Source organism: Onychomys torridus, chromosome 14, assembly GCF_903995425.1.
Source record: "Onychomys torridus chromosome 14, mOncTor1.1, whole genome shotgun sequence".
NCBI classification, from domain to species: Eukaryota; Metazoa; Chordata; class Mammalia; order Rodentia; family Cricetidae; genus Onychomys; species Onychomys torridus.
The window spans coordinates 9,989,741-10,007,261 of record NC_050456.1 but is presented as its reverse complement, the minus strand read 5'-3'; the positions used below and the strand labels follow the sequence as shown (position 1 = coordinate 10,007,261).

The following is a 17,521-nucleotide window of genomic DNA, read 5'->3' as shown; positions in this document are numbered from 1 at the left end:
ATGAAGCTGAAAATGTAAAACTGGATTTGAAACTTAGAAAAAAAGTAAACAGTAATGTAAACCCTGTGGAGGATGCAGTACCGTTCAGAGTCTTCACATGACACTTCCCAAAGGTAGAACATTTACTCTGCTTTGGAAGCAGCTGTTGCAATTTAAATGATGAATATTTGGATTCAGAGATTATAAAATGATCCTCTACAAAGCCCAAGAGGAAACAAAAAGTATCCACAAATCCTTCCCACTGCACTCAACACCCTAAAAGTGAGGTCTTAGCAGAATTAAACAATGCAGAAGTGGCTCCTCTAACTCACAAACTCCCATTTAAAGACCTTCATTGTAGACCCTACTTGGCTCTGAAGACCTAGGAAAGAACCTCAGACAATTCAATATGTGGAAAGTTCATTTGGAGTTATTCAAACAAAATGTAAAACTCTAACACAAAATACCATGTAGACAAGGCAGTTCTTTTGTATTAATTACATAAACTCCTAAATTAGTGTTGAAATTATCTTAAGTAACTGCCCTGAAATATATTCTGTTCAGTTATTCTGGGACAAACTTTACATCAGCTTCATCCTAGTAGTCGGTCCATCAGGTTAAAAAATCTGCTTAAAATAAGTTGGGTGATACTAACATCCTGACGATCTTTCTCTCAGGAACAACAAGCAGCCAACATTCTGTGTCCTTGAACATTTTCAGGACAAAGTTTTTCTTCTAGAGTCCTAGAACCATGGATCTACATCGACTGCAGTAACTACTTTTTAGAAAAGAGTCTATCTACCCTAAATTCCCATTGCCCTATGATACCCATCAGGCCCAGTGATGGCCTAGAACCTGTAAATCTTCAACTCATACAACCAAATTCTGGGACACCTTTATCCACCTTTACAGTTTCTTGGGGCTCATGGAGTGGGGAGAAATAGACACCAGAAGACCAGGAACAACAATGAAAATATAGGGCTAAAGATATGGCTTAGCAGTTAAGAGCTCTGGCTGCAATTACACAGGACACAGGATCTAGTCTCAGCACCCACATGGTGACTCACAACCACCCATAAATTCAGGATCTGAGCATCCAACCCCCTCTTCAGGCATCTGAGGGCACCAGGCACACATATGGTGCACAGACATGCGTGAAGTCAAATGCTCATACACATAAGATAAATTAAATTTTAAAAATTAAAGAAAGGGAAGAAAGATACTGTATTTATTTTAAAATTATGTCTCATGTCACCTGTCATGCCTTAGTTAATTGCCAGCAGGACAGCACCTAGAATCACCTGAGACATGAGTCTCAATGAGGGACAGTCAATTAGATCAGCCTGTGGCAAGTCTGTGAGGAGGGGTTGTCTTTATTATGTTAATTGATGTGACAACATCCAATATAGAAAGGGGCAACACCATTCCCTCAGTTTGTGTCCTAGACAGTATTTAAAAATTCAAAAGCTAGGCACAAGAGGGCCTGTTTTAATCAACTGTTCTCTGCTTTTGGCTGCACATATAACGGGACTAGCTGTTTAAAGTTCCCAATGCTTGACTTCTCCACAAGGATGGAGTGTAACTTGGAACTGGGAACTAAAAATAAACCCTTTCTCCCTTAAATTGCTTTGGTCGGGGAGTTTTATCACAGCAACAAGGAATGAAGCTAAGAAAGTGCCAGAGCCTTTGAACTCTTTCCTTCCTTGAACACAGTGTAGGGTGGAGTCATCGCACTAAAGATGAGGGGCATCAGGGTGGCTTGGATAAAGGCAGCAGCCAGGGAAGTGTGTGCACTTGATCAGGTGGACACCTTGAGGGCTGGGGCAGACCAAGACAACGGGCCTCCTCCGGAAAACAGCAACCTACCATGTCAGGTCCTGGGAAAGAACTTAGTCAAAGTGCAAGACAGGGACTCAGAACAACAGCTGTGAGTATGTTCAAGGATCTCAGTCAGGATATGAATAAAGACCTTAACAAAGACTGGGACAATGCAAACAGTCGAATGAAAACAATTCAGGGCACAAAAAGAGAGTTTAACAATGACACAGAATCACTGAAGAAAGCTAACACTGAAATAAAACTGGAAACCAGGAACTCAGGATGTCAAACAAAGCCTCAGGGGTAAGTCTCACTAACAGATGAAAACTATTCCTGGAATCCACTATCTTGAAAAACTACCACAGTTGCTTAAAGTACTGGCATATGTGACAAGCAGCGTACTCTACCCAGGTGCTTTAACGTTTATCCCAATAGGGAACCTCAGTGTATCTGTACCAGAGATTCTCAACGACTTGCCCATGTTAGTTCACCGATCTAAAATCAAGTACCACAGCTTTATAGAGGGTGAATGTAAAATCATCCATTTTGATAACATCTCTAGAAATTTTTGGTGAAATTAAAATTTATATATACTATGCTTTCAGAGTCCAAAGAAAAAGTTACTATTTATTGCTATTTGCATAAATATATAACTTCTATCACTGAGTTTGTGTATTTTAGTAATAAAATAAAAATTACACTATAATTCACAGATGATTCCTTATGATATTGGCACCAAATATATGTGTCAAAAATCCACCTTACAACAAATTATTTACTTGCGTTAACTACTCAACACCAGGCATATTTTGTAGGACTTCGTTTGATTGATATTATTCTGACAGCTGCTTCCAGTCAGTTTAGAAGGGGACTGGAAAATATTGTTAAATACATAAGAAGTCCTCAGTGATCAGTGAAATCCGTCCAATAAAACATAGCATTCAGGCATATCAGATGATTTGTTTTGTGATAAGTTGTTATTCAAATTACATGCTGAAGAAGTATGCAAAGTTCTTTTTCTCTTTTAAATGCATAGATTCTAAGTGAGTTTGTGTTTTTGTGTTGGGCCACATATGGGGCAATCTGTGACTGGATGCAATCCATAGATCAAAAGCAGAATAATGTATGAAGTCACACAGGATATGGTATTATACTCATGTGGGTGAAGAGATCGACTTTGCTTTTCTTGTTCTTATGCTTATGAAACAAGGCCTTACCATGTGGCCCTCGCTGGCCTGGAACTCACTGTGTAGACAAGGCTATCCTCAAACTCACAGAGACCTGCCTGTCTCTGTTTCTTGAGTCCTGAGATTAAAGGTGAACCATGCACAGCTTTGTTTTTAACTTTTTATCTGGTATTACTGGATGTATATGATGTATATGAGGTCAGGCATATGCTATGGCACACGTGGGGGTCAGGGGACACTTCTGTGGAATGAGTTCTCTTCTTCGACCTTTGTGTGGTTTTTGGGGATCAAACTCAGGTTGTCAGGTTTCCACATCAAGCATTCTACTTACTCAGCACCCCACTGGTCCCAGGCTTCACTTTTCTCTAACTAGTGGTAAATCAAGGAGGTTCCTGGGCATTGAGACTACATGGCTCACCATGTTAGGGCCTCTGTCTGGCATGTTTCCCTAAACATCAGGAAACTAAGAAGAACCAATTTCTCTGTTTAAGGCTAAACAAGTTCCATGGTCGATGGACAATGAGAAATGGCAATAACCCAGGATGCCCCTGCAGCTAAGCACTCAGAAATGGGTTCTTTAATTATCTCTATCTGCTGCTGCCTTAGTAGCTCCTATCAAACAACAGAGACTGTGGTTTGATCTTCTGTAGTTCTTTCTGCAATACAATTACTGAGGCTTTCGTTTCCAAGGTAGTCAGCAGCTGTGGGCAATCTTTCAACTCTGAATACAACGCATCCTTACCCTTTGTTCTTTACACAGGCATTTTTCAAGTGAACATAGCTGGAAGGAAATATACCCTGGAAGAGAAAACATGAAGGTTACAGTCTAGCTGTCTCTTCAGGTCAGTTGTTCATAAGCAGCTATGTCTGAAACAGTTAACAACCATGACGACGATATGAGGAAAAGCAAAACACCAGCACACTCTATGGGCTAAAACGCAATGTGGCACAAATTGTTATTTTCTAATATCTATTCCAACTTCACACATTTAGAGGTTTTCTAAATATAATTGAAAAAAAATTCAAATCTCACTCAGTAAATACATTCTTTTTCTTTCCGTTACTTATTTTTTGCAACAGATTCTTGCAGTGTAGCCTTGTCTAAACTGGAATTTATTCCCTTGACCAGGCTGGCCTTAAACTTGTGGCAATCCTCCAGCTGGGCTTCCGTGATGCTGACTGGTGGCTATGGGTTGCTACTTTGTCCAGCTAAACAGGTATATTCTCCACAAATAGAAAATAAAAAGCATTCAATACTTCTATATAAAAACTGTGGTTTTTAAAAAAAGAAAAAAATACCTATGATGATGTTATTCGGCAACTGGTTTATGAGACATGGTCTGTCACTCTAGGACAACCAACAAGGGACTCTCACTACATAGTCCAAGCTGTCCTCAAACTCAGCAATCTTTCTGCCTTAGCCCTCCATGTGCTGGGACTACAGACATGGAACATCAGACCAGGCTGAGAATTACGTTACAATGAATAATTTTAGCTTACTACAGATCTCTGTAAGAGAACACTTGCCTGTTTTACATGAGGCCATGGGTTTAATTCCTTATATTACCAAACAAACAAACAACCAAACAAAATTTGGGCTGGTTAGATGGCTCAGTGTTTAGCTCAATTTTATATATATATTCTACAGCAATGAATAGGAAGACATTGTTTTGAAACTATTTTTATAAGATTTATTTCAACATGACAGAATTAACAAATAAACAACCTTAAAAAAGAAAAGTTAAAATCAAAATTTATGACATGAGACAAAAGTGACAGAGAAATCATAATAATTTTTCAGAAATGTGTGCTAGATGAATAATTAAATATCAAAGCTACATTTGCATGTGCCCTGCAGATTTCAAAAAACAAAACAAAACAAAACTTTAAATGGGGGCTAAAGTATCAAGAAATTAAATTTATAAGCTCATTTATCCGTTAGGCTTTCCTTGGGACTAATCTAAAATAATGAAATGAAGTAATTAAACACAGTTGGATGTTCTTGCAGAAGCTATGTTTAAGCAAAGAGACAGGCAAAGGAATTTAGATTGTATTTGAAAATGACAAATGAAGCGTGGTGGTGCACGCCTGTAATCCCAGCACTCGGGAGGTAGAGGCAGGTGGATCTCTGTGAGTTCAATGCCAGCCTGGTCTACAGAGCTAGTCCAGGACAGGCTCCAAAGATACAGAGAAACCCTGTCTCAAAAAACCAAAAAAAAAAAAAAAAAAGAGAGAGAGAGAAAGAGAGAGAAATGATATGATTTCTCATCCACAATTTTAACAAAGCTCAAGTTAAACCAAAAATATGAATGTACTAGAGGCACCACAAGATGGGCATTTGCTGTATGACTGGCAACCTGAGTTCGATCCCTGGGAAGAGCGTGGTAAGGAGAGAACCACCTATGTGCCTTGTATGTGGGCATGTGCACACACACACCAATAAAGTAAATGAAGTAGGAGACTATGGAAACATTCAAAAGCTATAGATGATTAGAATAAAGCATATAGTAAAAATTACTATAAAAAGTCACAAACTATCCAAATGAAAGATAAAATGAAGGTCACACTACACCTAAGAGTCTAATATAAATATAGATAATGACTCCACAGAACTCCCTAGAATAAATAACAAGATGAGCACTTACAAGTACTGTGTTCCTGGTTCAGCCCCCATCACCCGAGGAACCCTTAACAAGACTCTAAAACATGCTTGTTCTTTGCACACCAGCGAATTACAAACAATACCACGGGAAGTTTAAAGATTAAATATTACCATTCAATATTTCTTTTGGAATATATTTCCCCTGCCTGTATTTTAATTTACCTCTCTGGGAAACTAACACTTCAAAAAGATTTTGTTTATATCTAATGAGCTTAAGCACTTCTCGGTATAATTTTTGAGGGCTATAGAGAATTATGACTTCAGGATCTTACCTTAACTTTAATCTCAGTTCAAAGGAATTCCCAAAATTATGAAAATCTGTATTATCATTTTTGGAGCCTGATTAAGATTCCAACTTTAATTTCAATTGTATAGCCAAATAATTTAAATGGTCATCTTCAATAAAAATATCCTATAATTACAGTTAGAAATAGCAGTTTTTACCTTGACATTTGGGTTTTTTAAGGCAAATCCTCTGTACCAGCCTGTGGAGAAATAATCATTATTACATTTTTAATACATAAACCATGATAATATTTAAAGATAATAAATGACATGTTCTTTGATGTTAGAATTTTAATCTTCACATGACTATTCTATGCATAAATACTGTGGTTCTAGGATTAGGTTAGGTCACAGATCAATTGACCCCAAGTTTAAGCATTTCATTAATACACTGCTTTACTAAAATTGTACCAGAAATTTGGATGAATGGAAATAAAGGCTTGGATCACAGCACTAGACGTAGATAAAGAAACTGACTGCAACTTACTAGCTAGGTTTTGCTTTTTGGTTTATTTATTTATTTATTTGTTTTGTTATTTATTTTTTTGCAATAGGGTCTATGCAGCCTAAGATGGCCTTGAACTCAGACTTTTCCATTCTTAGCCTCCAGGTTTGTGCCACCAAGCCCAGCCTATTCTTTAATTTGGGGGACATCACTTTACCTCTCAGAATATCACTTCTCCCTATTTTATTAAAGGCCATACCATGTCTAAGGGAAATGCAAGAAGTCTATGCAAGATTTAAGGCCAGGAAAAAAAAAAAAAAGATTTAAGGCCACTCTAAATTCTGCCTCAGGTTTGATTCCCAAGTAACAGAGCCTGGCCAGCAGTGATGTAAAAGATGTGCGTATACATACGTAAGTCCACCACCTATAATAGTGCCTGGCCAGCAGTGATGTAACAGATGTGTGCATACACAAGTCTACCACCTGTATCAGTGCCTGGCCAGCAATGATATAACAGATGTGTATATACATTATATCAGTCCCAAGCCCTAAGAGCCATTACCCAAATGAGCTTATATACTTATATCACCATAATATTTGATCAATGTAATTTGCCACAGTATCTATTGTACTTAGGTTCTGAATAACCTAGAAACAGTGTTATAGTACTATTCTTGAGGGAGGCATCTCTTTTTTGTCAGTTTAAACAACGTAGTATATTTTTTTGTAAGTGCAGATGCTATTTTTCTTAATGACAGGAAATTATGTGCTATGTAGAAATGTTCTCTCTAATTTAACTTTTTTGTAGTTGAATTTTTGAAATAAAATGATTGAGTTGTATATTACATTTGTTTTGGTTCCTCACAATATTTTCTTAGAAAGATATACAATTTAAAAAAAAGAATTATGTCTAATGTCTTAACAGCAGCTCAAGCAATGAAGCCTGATCTTGAAGTCAGAATGTCTACATCACAGAGTTTATTAATGTCTCATAAGACCAGATGCAAGATGTGTATTGATTTGTAACAATTATTCTAACAGAATTGAAAACCTTGACTATTTCAGAAATGCTAGAAAGGTCTTTGCATAATTTTATAATAAGGAAAAAGGTTTGATTACTAAATTCCATTAAAAGCATACCCTGTTTCTATGCACCAATTTAAGAAGCATTTTATATTTATATACTAAGGAGAAACAGACAGAATGCATTCAGTAATGACATAGGAAACCTTATATTTGTAATTTTTCTATTACAGTGGACAGAATAAATACTCACTTATCAATAGCATTTAAAGCCAGATTCCAGCCAAATGTAGTAGTTTCGTTTGTCTAAACACAATTGAATGCCTGATGAAACTTTGTATGATAGAACACAATCATATAATAAATCCCTTAGGAAGAAAATGGGTATTCTTTTATATATTCATGACATTCTAAAATCTAGTCATTTTGTTAACAAGAAATGTAGTCAGTTTATCTGAGATCCTTTCAGGGACTAGACTTCCAGGGTAGATCCTAGAATAAGAATGGAGACATCTAAGAACAGATCAAGTGTTTCTAGTGAGTTACCTGCTACACAAATTAATAATAACACATAGATTCATACAATGTAGTCTACTAATGTTTCAAATTCATTGGATACTTTTATCCCTTATTTGGAGAAGAGAGAGACTACAAGGCCAGCTCTCCTGGGTTTCGTGCTCCTCAACTTCAAATGCCCCATCTTTTGAGCCTTAGCCTCAGGTGCACCAGGGTTACAGGAAAACCTTTGAAGCTGAGAGTTAGTCATGAACTCCTACCGACAACATGTTCCAGTGTTTTCTACATCTCATGTAAGGACTAAAAAAGGGACAATAAGTTAGGAAAAAGTACAATCAACTAAAGAGTAACACTTAATTCCTTTCCCATCATCGCACATTAAATATGTAAGGAACAAGTTTTGTCAAAAATAGTTTGCTGTGACTGTGAAGAAAGGTTCTGAAATGAACAAACACATTTTGAAGTGTCATGCACAGTTGTGGGATAAGAAGCTCTTCATCCAACTTAAGCCATAAGTATGAGGCCACTCACCATCACACTTCTCCAGGATCTGAACAGTATCTCCGATTTCCAGTGACAAGCCAAATGGGATGGTGCCGCGAAAACTGGCAATAACTGTAAGAAATGATATAGAAAATAAGGCAATTATGTTAGAGGCAGCTATACTGCTACAATTAAACATTATTGCATAGGAAAATGAATGGGAACCTGCTGTCATTTTCCTTTTATATATTTTAAAAGAAAATCATTAAGCTCATATATTTTGCCAACGTCTTGGTCAAATAAACACTATGAATGTACTTGGAAACTATGTGGAATACTCCCTAGGTAGTATATAAAATACCAAGACTACTGCCAGCAACATATAAAGGCAATGATACTGCTTATCGATCCTTGAGGGACTGTGTGCTTCAAACCCCACTGGGTCTACTCCCGCCCTTCAGGTGCCTGGCTCTGGCCATTAATAAACAGACATTACTAATAAATGAAGAACACATCTTGTACTCAGTACTAATATTGGTTTGCCTGGATTTTACACTGTTAGATTCTTTCTCTGAGACAGTAAACTTCAAAAGAGAAGGTCTTGTGTCTATTTGCTCATTCTCATCCCTACAATCACGCCAAGTTCATGGCGGACCAGCAGTCTCTCTTGCAGTGAAGTCAATGTTGACATTTCTTTCACAATGACTCAGCAAGCCATTTTTAGAGCTAAACACTCGACCACAATCCCCATGTGCCTTAGCACTCTCAACACTAATTGATCCATGCTTTTGATAAGCTTGTTTCAGAAACACTGTGTAGAGTAAGGCAGACCAGGATGTACCCCTATAGAAAGATGTGCATCTAGATTAGTCATCCAGGCTTCTCTAGGAATAATAGTGAGGATGAATCTCAGAGATGTAGAAAGAAAGGAAACAAATCAAAACACACACAGAAAAGGTCACCACCCCTCACCCACCCACCCATCCACCCCCACATGAAAAGCCACACACTCTGAAGCCAATTTGCAATTTATGTCAGGTTAAAAATAATTTTAAAAGGTGAAAGTTTTAATCTGGTTTTTAATTTTGTTTCAGGTAATGAGGTTCAGATACAGCCCTAATCACCAAACCAAGTTTCTGTTACTTTGGGGAAATATCTTTGAAAAGCTTGAAGAAATACATGAATCTGTCAAAAAAAGAAATCAAAACACACTAATAAGTTAATGGGCTTTTAGAGATGTCTCAAGCCCTTTTGTGATCTCAAAACAAAATTAACACTAGAAATCAAAATATAGGACAGAAAACACAACGCAAAGTGCCACAAGAAAGATAAAAATAACAACATGGGGACAAATTTAAAACATTTTATAACTGTAGACAAACACTAGTTTATGATGTCATTTTTTAAACTATAACAAAAAATACCATGTTTATGTTCATAAATATATTTGCTTTTGAAAATCCAGAGTTCATGCACCTTGAAAGATGACTTCATATAACTTACAGATACTTTTTACGAGACTGACCACTGAATATATAATAGATTAATTCTTAGAGAAATCTTAAACAAACCTGTACCTGGTTAGACTTTCTGTCCTTACTAGGTTAACGATATTCGTCAGGGTAGCCTTCTGTGACTTGCCCACCTTGCATATACAATAGCACCAGGACAGGTCATTCTCATCATTTACGTTTTCAAGTATTTGGACAGTGCATTCTGAAAAGCTGCATGAACATGAGGTTGTGTTGGGTTGAGCTCCTAATTGTTTCTCAGTTCAAACAGGCTGAGCTTAGCATGTGATCACTGAGGGAATGAAAGAGATCATGGCCATTATTATAAAATGTTTTGCTCTGAAACAGTCATGTTGTTTCATTGTTGATATTTTATTTATTTATTTATTTAAATTAATTAATTTATTTATTTTTATTTTTATTTTCAGGACAGGGTTTCTCTGTGTAGCTTTGGAGCCTTTCCTGGAACTTACTTTGTAGACTGGGCTGGCCTCGAACTCACAGAGATCCATCTGCTTGCCTCTGCCTCCTTTAATCCTCTGTTGGGATTAAAGGCATGTGCCACCACCACCCAGCTTCATTGTTCATATTTTAAAAATACTCAAATTCCCAAGAATTAACTTCTGTTACCTGTGAAAATTCATTCTCTCAAGGAAGCTATTTAAACTGGTTTTCTGGGTTATATTACCTCACTTTTTATCTAATCTCCCCCTCCCCAATCATAGTTCCCTGGAAACTACAAGGGAGTTAAATCTTCACCCGACTGGCTTTCTCTTTCATTGGCACAACATGGCGTCAATTCCTTCATCTGAGTTCCTAGAGCATACTGACTACATGAATGTCTGAGCCATAAATGGAGGATGAATAAACAGATGGAATCCATGGGCAGAAGGAAGAATGAAACCACTTAGAGATGTTTCTAATGGACACACACAACTTCAGGGACACCTGCCCTAGCAGCTAACCAGTAAGTAGTCAAGTATAGACTATATCGAAGAAGAACACTTTCAGGAGATAGCTCAAGGCACGGCTTTGACCTTGCATTATGAAATGGCAATCCACTCTCAATTTCTGAATACACATTGCTGAACACTAATCAATGTTTTCACTTAGGCTTCAGATTATGAAAGAGAATGCCGAGAGAATAAACCAAAGGCAAGAAAGAGAGGATTTGAAAACATGACTATTTCACATCTATCATCAGTAGCACATATTCTATTACAAACTAACAAAGCTCCAAAGGAATACCCATTGATGAAGGCGCTGCTTGCATTTCCATAGGATAGTCCTAAAACATGAATTTTTAAATTTTGCTTTGGCAAAAACCTTTCAACTAATCTGCATGAACTTTAACCAAGTGTTGTTGAAAGAAACAAGTCTATAGTTGAAAAGTAACTTTGTTAGCAGGTATTGTACAGTAGCTACATCTTTATATAAAACTATACTCATTGTATGCTTCTTAGAGGCCATTTTCTCCCCAATCATGCTGAAATTTACTAAACATGATACAATGCATTTGGTCCCTTGATTTCACTTACTTGTTTATCTTCTTATGAACTTAACAGCTACAGAATAATTCACAAAGAGCTTGGGCAGGTAGAAATCAAAGGCTCAGAACTACTGTTCCAGCACTGAGAATAGAGTTTGAGATTCACTGTATGGATGGCATTTATTTTCCCCATTTAGAATGTCCAAACATAAAAATCCCTATGCTTGCCTTTAGAGAAAAATAATGAAATAAGGTAATTAATTATTTAGAATAATAAATATGTGCATAAACTTCATTTATATCCATGTCCCTAAAATATATATGAAAGGCCAAAGCACCAAATTGTGGTGGTGTTGTGTTCCCAACAATATTGTGCACCCTAATAAACTTATCTGAGGTCAGAGAACAGACAGCCACTAAAACAGAGCCACAAATGGTGGCTAGAAAATGGGTCAGAGCAAGCCATAGCAGAAGTTGAGTGGTGGTGGTGCATGCCTTTAATCCCAGAAACCCAGCCTTTAATCCCAGGGAGTGATAGCAGAAAGCAGAAAGGTATATAAGGCCTGAGGACCAGGAACTGAGTTAGTTAAGCATTGGGCTGGTTTAGCATTCAGGCTTTGGAGCAGCACAGTTCAGCTGAGAGCCATTGGGATGAGGACACAGAAGCTGGCAGTCTGAGGAAACAAGATCAGCTGAGGAACTGGCGAGGTGAGGAAGCTGTGGCTTGTTCTGCTTCTCTGATCTTCCAACATTTACCCCAATAACTGGCCTCGGGTTTGAGTTAATTAATAAGACCTTTTAAGATTCCAACTACACTAAATATATAATGTCATTATCCTGACAAAAATGTCTCAATCATCATCATATTGTCACAAACACTGTGTTTCCTTTACATAATGACATTAGGTCAGTGCAGACTATGATTTTATTAAGATCTAAATATCTGTAAGAAATATTCTCAGATACAACTACTAAGTATTTTATAAGTCAGAGGCAAAGAAAAGTTAAATAGTGCTATGCAATAGGGACTCATGCTCAGGTTCAATGACACCATTTGCTTACATAAAGAACAAAAATATTTCAAGCTTTTAAGATGGGTGCAGAGAAATTCAATCTCAGAGTTCTAGGACTTTTAAAAACCCAAACTCAAAAGTTCTATAAGTCAACCATGTAGCTGCAAATTGCAGATGATAGCACATTATTCACCAGCACTCTCAGAGTAGTATTTACAATGACTCCAGGTGCCACAATTCAATTTGAGCACCACAAACGCTGGTCTTTGCCCTTTACAAGCTGACAGTGTAAGATGAACAGAACATGGAGCAGGAAAGCATAATGAAAATGCTTTGTCCCTGGAGACACAAAGAAAGGATCTCATCTAAGACAGGATTCTGGCTTCATCTTCCTGGTCAAAAGATCTGCAACTCAACAAGTTGTGGTCTGAAAGGTCACTTAGGAACTGACTACTTGCAACACAGAATCCGGTGCTCCTAGTCTCAGGTTCTGATGTCATTTCACATTCAATTTAGTACCAAAATGAAACTCATGCTTTGTTGTTTCTCAACAAAACAGACACATGCCTGTTGTGGAATACTTGTTTAACTATGTAAAGATGTGTTGTATCTGTTTAATTATGTAAAGATGTGTTCCTGTTTTACCTGGACTGCTTGATAAAAAGCTTACCAGCCAATAGTGAGGGAAGAGGTATTGGCAGGACTTCTGGGCAGGGAGAGTAAGTAGGAGGAGGAATTTAGCCTAGAGGGAAGAAAGAAAAAGAGACACCAGGGAGATGCCAGGGGCCAGACAGACAGATGCAGAAGAAGTAGGATTGTAGGGCACACAGAATGAAAGAAAGGTAAAAGGCCCCAAGACAAAATGTAGATGAATAGAAATGGGTTAAATTAAGTTAAAAGAACGAGTGAGACAAGCCCAAGCTACGGCTGAGCATTCATAATTAATAAGTTTCTGTGTTTTTATTTGGGAGCTGGTTGGCAGCTCAAAGAAAATTCCAACTACATGTGCCCTCAAAATTAAACAACCAACTTTAAAGGAGATCACTGTGGAATCTTCAATGCTGGCTCAGAAGCACTGCAGTGCCAGCCTGCAGACGGGGTGAGGCAGGCGCTGGCTGTGGAGGATCTATAGACTGTGGAGGATCTACAGACTTTAGGACTCCGTAGAGCACAGCAAACCCTGGCCTTTTCCCTCACTGATCATCTGCCTCTGTTCTCGTGAATTTATCTGCATGTAGGTTTCTTATCTCATATGGGGATCCTAAGGCAGCAGCCCAAAGGGGAGACAGGGGTAGAATTCTTGAGGAGCTTAAATAGGAGCAGGGTAGGGAAACGGAAGAAAGGGAGAAAGGCATGATGAGACCTAATCCCTGCCTGCCTGCCTGCCTGTGAATGGTGAACTGTGGGGAAAAGGAAGAGGTGTCATCTCCTCTGCACATCCATGAATTCCCTGGAGGAAACTTGTGCAGAGCTGAGTAGTAGTCTCATCAAATGTGCGCCTGTGTCTCTAAGTTTCTGGGGCAGGACTTGCTAGACAAGAGAATGGGAGTCAGTGGAGATGTATATTGGCACCTCTCCTGTGGAAGGGCAGCACAGAATTGTTCATTCCCTTTATTCTATTTTTTCCACTCCATGATGCAATTAGAAGCACAGCTGTCCTGGCTGGCTTGAACTGTCCACTTAACACTGCCTAGAGTCATCTGAGAGGAACTGCCGACGTCAGAGTAGTCGGCGGGCCTATCTGTGGGGGATTATCTTGGTTATTAATTGATCCAGGAAGGGTCAGTCCTGGGTGGGTGGCACAATCCTCGGCAAGTAGTTCTGGGCTGTATAAGAAAGCTAGCTAACTATGAGCCTGAGGGCAAGCACGCATCGTTCCTTAACTCTAGGATCTTGTTGCCCTGACTTCCCTCAGGGATGGACTGTGATCCAGATGTGTAAGATGAAAAACAAACAAACAACAACAACAACAAACCCTTTTCTCCCCTCGATTGCTTTTGGTCAGTGTTTTATCACAACAGCTGAAACTGAAACAGATGTCATCACTAACATGAAAGGTGTGCAGCACAGGCATCATTACTAACATGTGTGAAGGGTGTGCAGCTAGCTGGCTGTCAGCATGACAGCTTGACAATGGGGTGCATGGTCTACAGAGGTGGGGAGAAAGCACAGAAATGTACAAAGAGGTGGAGTGTTATTTTGTGGACACTTGATGCTCAAATGAATGCAGGAACGATGGATGAATGCTGTGTTCTAACTTTCATCGTCCAGCCTGGCCCATGTCTGCAGCTGCCTTCTTTATGCCATTGGGAGTCACTGGGATCTGCACATCTTGCAGGGAGGCCTGAGAAATACAGACATCCATACACTGTCAAATATGATCCCCCTCTCATGCCCCAGTATCCAAGGTCAACCTTTTGAGATGTTTCATACAACTCTATTCCAAGTTGAGTGACCTTGAAACAACAGAAATGGACTAAATAAAGCTCATTTCTGACATCTCACAAGAATCTTGTGATCTTCAGGCTATTATGAGGCTAATTCTACCATGGATTTCAGTCCGTCTGTTTGTGTTGCCAGGCTCAGAAGACTAGACAATGGGAAGTGCAGCTTTGGGCACTGTGATGACCACTAGGAAGATCTGACAAGGCGTGGGAGTCTCTTGTGGCAGGGGTACTGAGGCACATGGTAACTGGCTGCCAGCCCCTTCTAGGGCAGCCTCAGGTGAAGGCAGATGCTTCCCTCAAGTTAGACGTCCTAGCCACAGCAGCTGCCTGCCAATGACAGATCTCTGAACTATAATGTCGCAACTCTGAAGGGCCATCCAAGCTCAGGTGGTGGACTGTCACTAGGTCTGCACAGCAGTCATCTCAGCACAGACTGCTTGCTTCCTTTCCTCTTCCACAGGGTGAACCCTAAAAATCCCTTGTGATAAATACCACAGAAGGGTCAGCTTAAGTGTTCATTCTGCCTTGATTTCAGAGACTGAAGAAAAAGAATCAGAAACAGGAAAAGAGGGTCCTGAAGTAACAGTTATCAGGAGGGAATGACTGAAATGTGCTGACACTGTCACGTGGTAAGAAATGAATTCTCTGTGTTCCCCACAGGGTGCTAGCACATTTACCATGGTTTTCATGCTACAGATGCAAGGGCATTCTCCTGCCTAGCTCCGGAGCAAGTTAAGGTCACAACAAAAACTTTAATTTCTGTAGCTACCAATTGGTACTTTTAGAAACAACTCAAAATGACCAAAAAAAAAAAAAAAAAAAAAAAAAAAGTTATGGTTTGGGCTCATGGCCAGCCATGCAGGGCATCTTAGAAGAGAGTTTAAATAATCATCTAAAAGCATCCTAGCACACTAGAAAGGGGCAAGATTTTAAACAGAGAGCAGGAGACCTGGTACTCCACTACTTAGGAACCACAGGGTTCTCAGCACCACCACTGCTCCTTCATGCTGCCCATCACCTGCTCGTCTATCATCAGAGAGATACCCTGAGAGTCCAGCAGACTCAGAAGAACTTCGCTCAGTAGCCTGGAAGTATATGTTATGGGTTTTTTTCCCACTAGAATTAATAGCTAGAAATTTGGAGACTGGATCTCAATCCAAATGCCAAAATAAGGCTAATAAAAAACTTTCTTGCTTGGTATTTTAGTTTCTTGGAAATCATTACCATCAAGTTATGTTCAGATGCTGATTTTAGCCAGTGGAAAGGTAAAATGGACTGAAAGGTAAAAAACAAAAACAACAGCAACAACCACAAAACACAAACCTTGCCTCAGGAGTGTGCTTTGGAAAATAATGAGTTAAAAGACATTTTCCTGGGCTGGAGAGATGGCTCAGAGGTTAAGAGCACTAGCTGCTCTTCCAGAGGTCCTGAGTTCAATTCCCAGCAACCACATCGTGGCTCACAACTATCTGTAATGAGATCTGGTGCCCTCTTCTGATGTGCAGGCATATATGCAGGCATATATGCAGGCAGAATACTGTATACATAAATAAGTAAATCATAAAAAGACATTTTTCTAATTCTAAGATAGAGACAAGTCCAAGCATTGGGCTTTCTGCATTCATTCCATGGCAACAGTGTATTATTTATCCAGTGGACAAGAAAGCCTTCACAACACAAAGCAGAAGTTACAGGAAATGATAATTGTTTTTCACATTGTTCATGTGAAACTTTTATTAGTAAATAAGATGTCATTTTCCCATTAAGTGTACTAAACCCAATACCAACTATGGGCAAGTACACATTGAGAGAGAGAGAGAGAGAGAGAGAGAGAGAGAGAGAGAGAGAGAGAGAGAGAGGGAGGTAGATATTGGTCTAACAAGCAAGAAATAGCTGTCTTTCTCTAAGGTTAGATGGTGAATATGTGGAGAGTATTATATAGAAAAATTCCTTGAAATGCAGAATTGATCCACTTCCTTGGCGTCATTTTAAGTTTTTGGTTTGTTTTTGCTACAATGAAGGGGGGAAAGCCATTATATGCTTTCCTGTCCCCCCTTTTCTGGTGTCTGTCCTCAAGTACTAGACACACTCAGAGAAACTGCATCCAGCAGAGTGCCAGCTTTCCGGGGCACAGGCAGAGGCCCAGCTCCCCACCCATCAGCTCTTACCATCTTGGATGGTAAGAGGTTTCAGTCAAAATTGGGATATTGGGATCCTTTCCCTGTCAAGTTCCTGTAAGTTTCCCCTGTAGTGGATAGCCATCTCAGCCTTGGCCTGGAAGTTCAAACCCCCACTGAGGCTTCGGTAATGGTCACGCCCACAAGCTGGGGCTGAGGGAGGAAGCTGAAGACCCAGGATCAAAAGGAGAGGCTTCTCTTGGTTCCAGAACCCTGGACACTGGAGGTAGACCAAGCAGAGTTCTCCAGAGAACATCGCCGGACTGTGCCATACCTTTCCCAGACCCTGCAACCTATCCCTTCATTTGTAAGTTACCCCACAAAATAAACCTCCCTTTTAACTACATGGAGCGGCCTTAATAATTTCACCAATATCTGGTGACCAATGTGGGGCACGAACCCACGACCCTGAGATTAAGAGTCTCATGCTCTACCAACTGAGCTAGCCGGGCAATTCTTCTCTGAACCAGCAGCGGTAAACCTTTT

The 17,521-nt window shown here is 39.3% G+C and overlaps 1 protein-coding gene across 4 annotated transcripts in view; it reads right to left on the bottom strand.

Moving 5' to 3' along the window:
* The window catches only part of Dock4 (dedicator of cytokinesis 4), a 406,069-nt gene that overhangs the window by 219,411 nt on the left and 169,137 nt on the right, over positions 1 to 17,521 (bottom strand). For all 4 annotated transcript variants that reach the window (XM_036206392.1, XM_036206395.1, XM_036206394.1 and 1 more), the window contains exons 2-4: positions 8,447 to 8,530; positions 6,091 to 6,131; positions 3,727 to 3,782 (exon numbers count right to left, since the gene is read on the bottom strand). In XM_036206392.1, the coding sequence (XP_036062285.1) occupies positions 3,727 to 3,782; positions 6,091 to 6,131; positions 8,447 to 8,530 (181 nt within the window). The remainder of the gene's footprint in view (positions 1 to 3,726; positions 3,783 to 6,090; positions 6,132 to 8,446; positions 8,531 to 17,521) is intronic.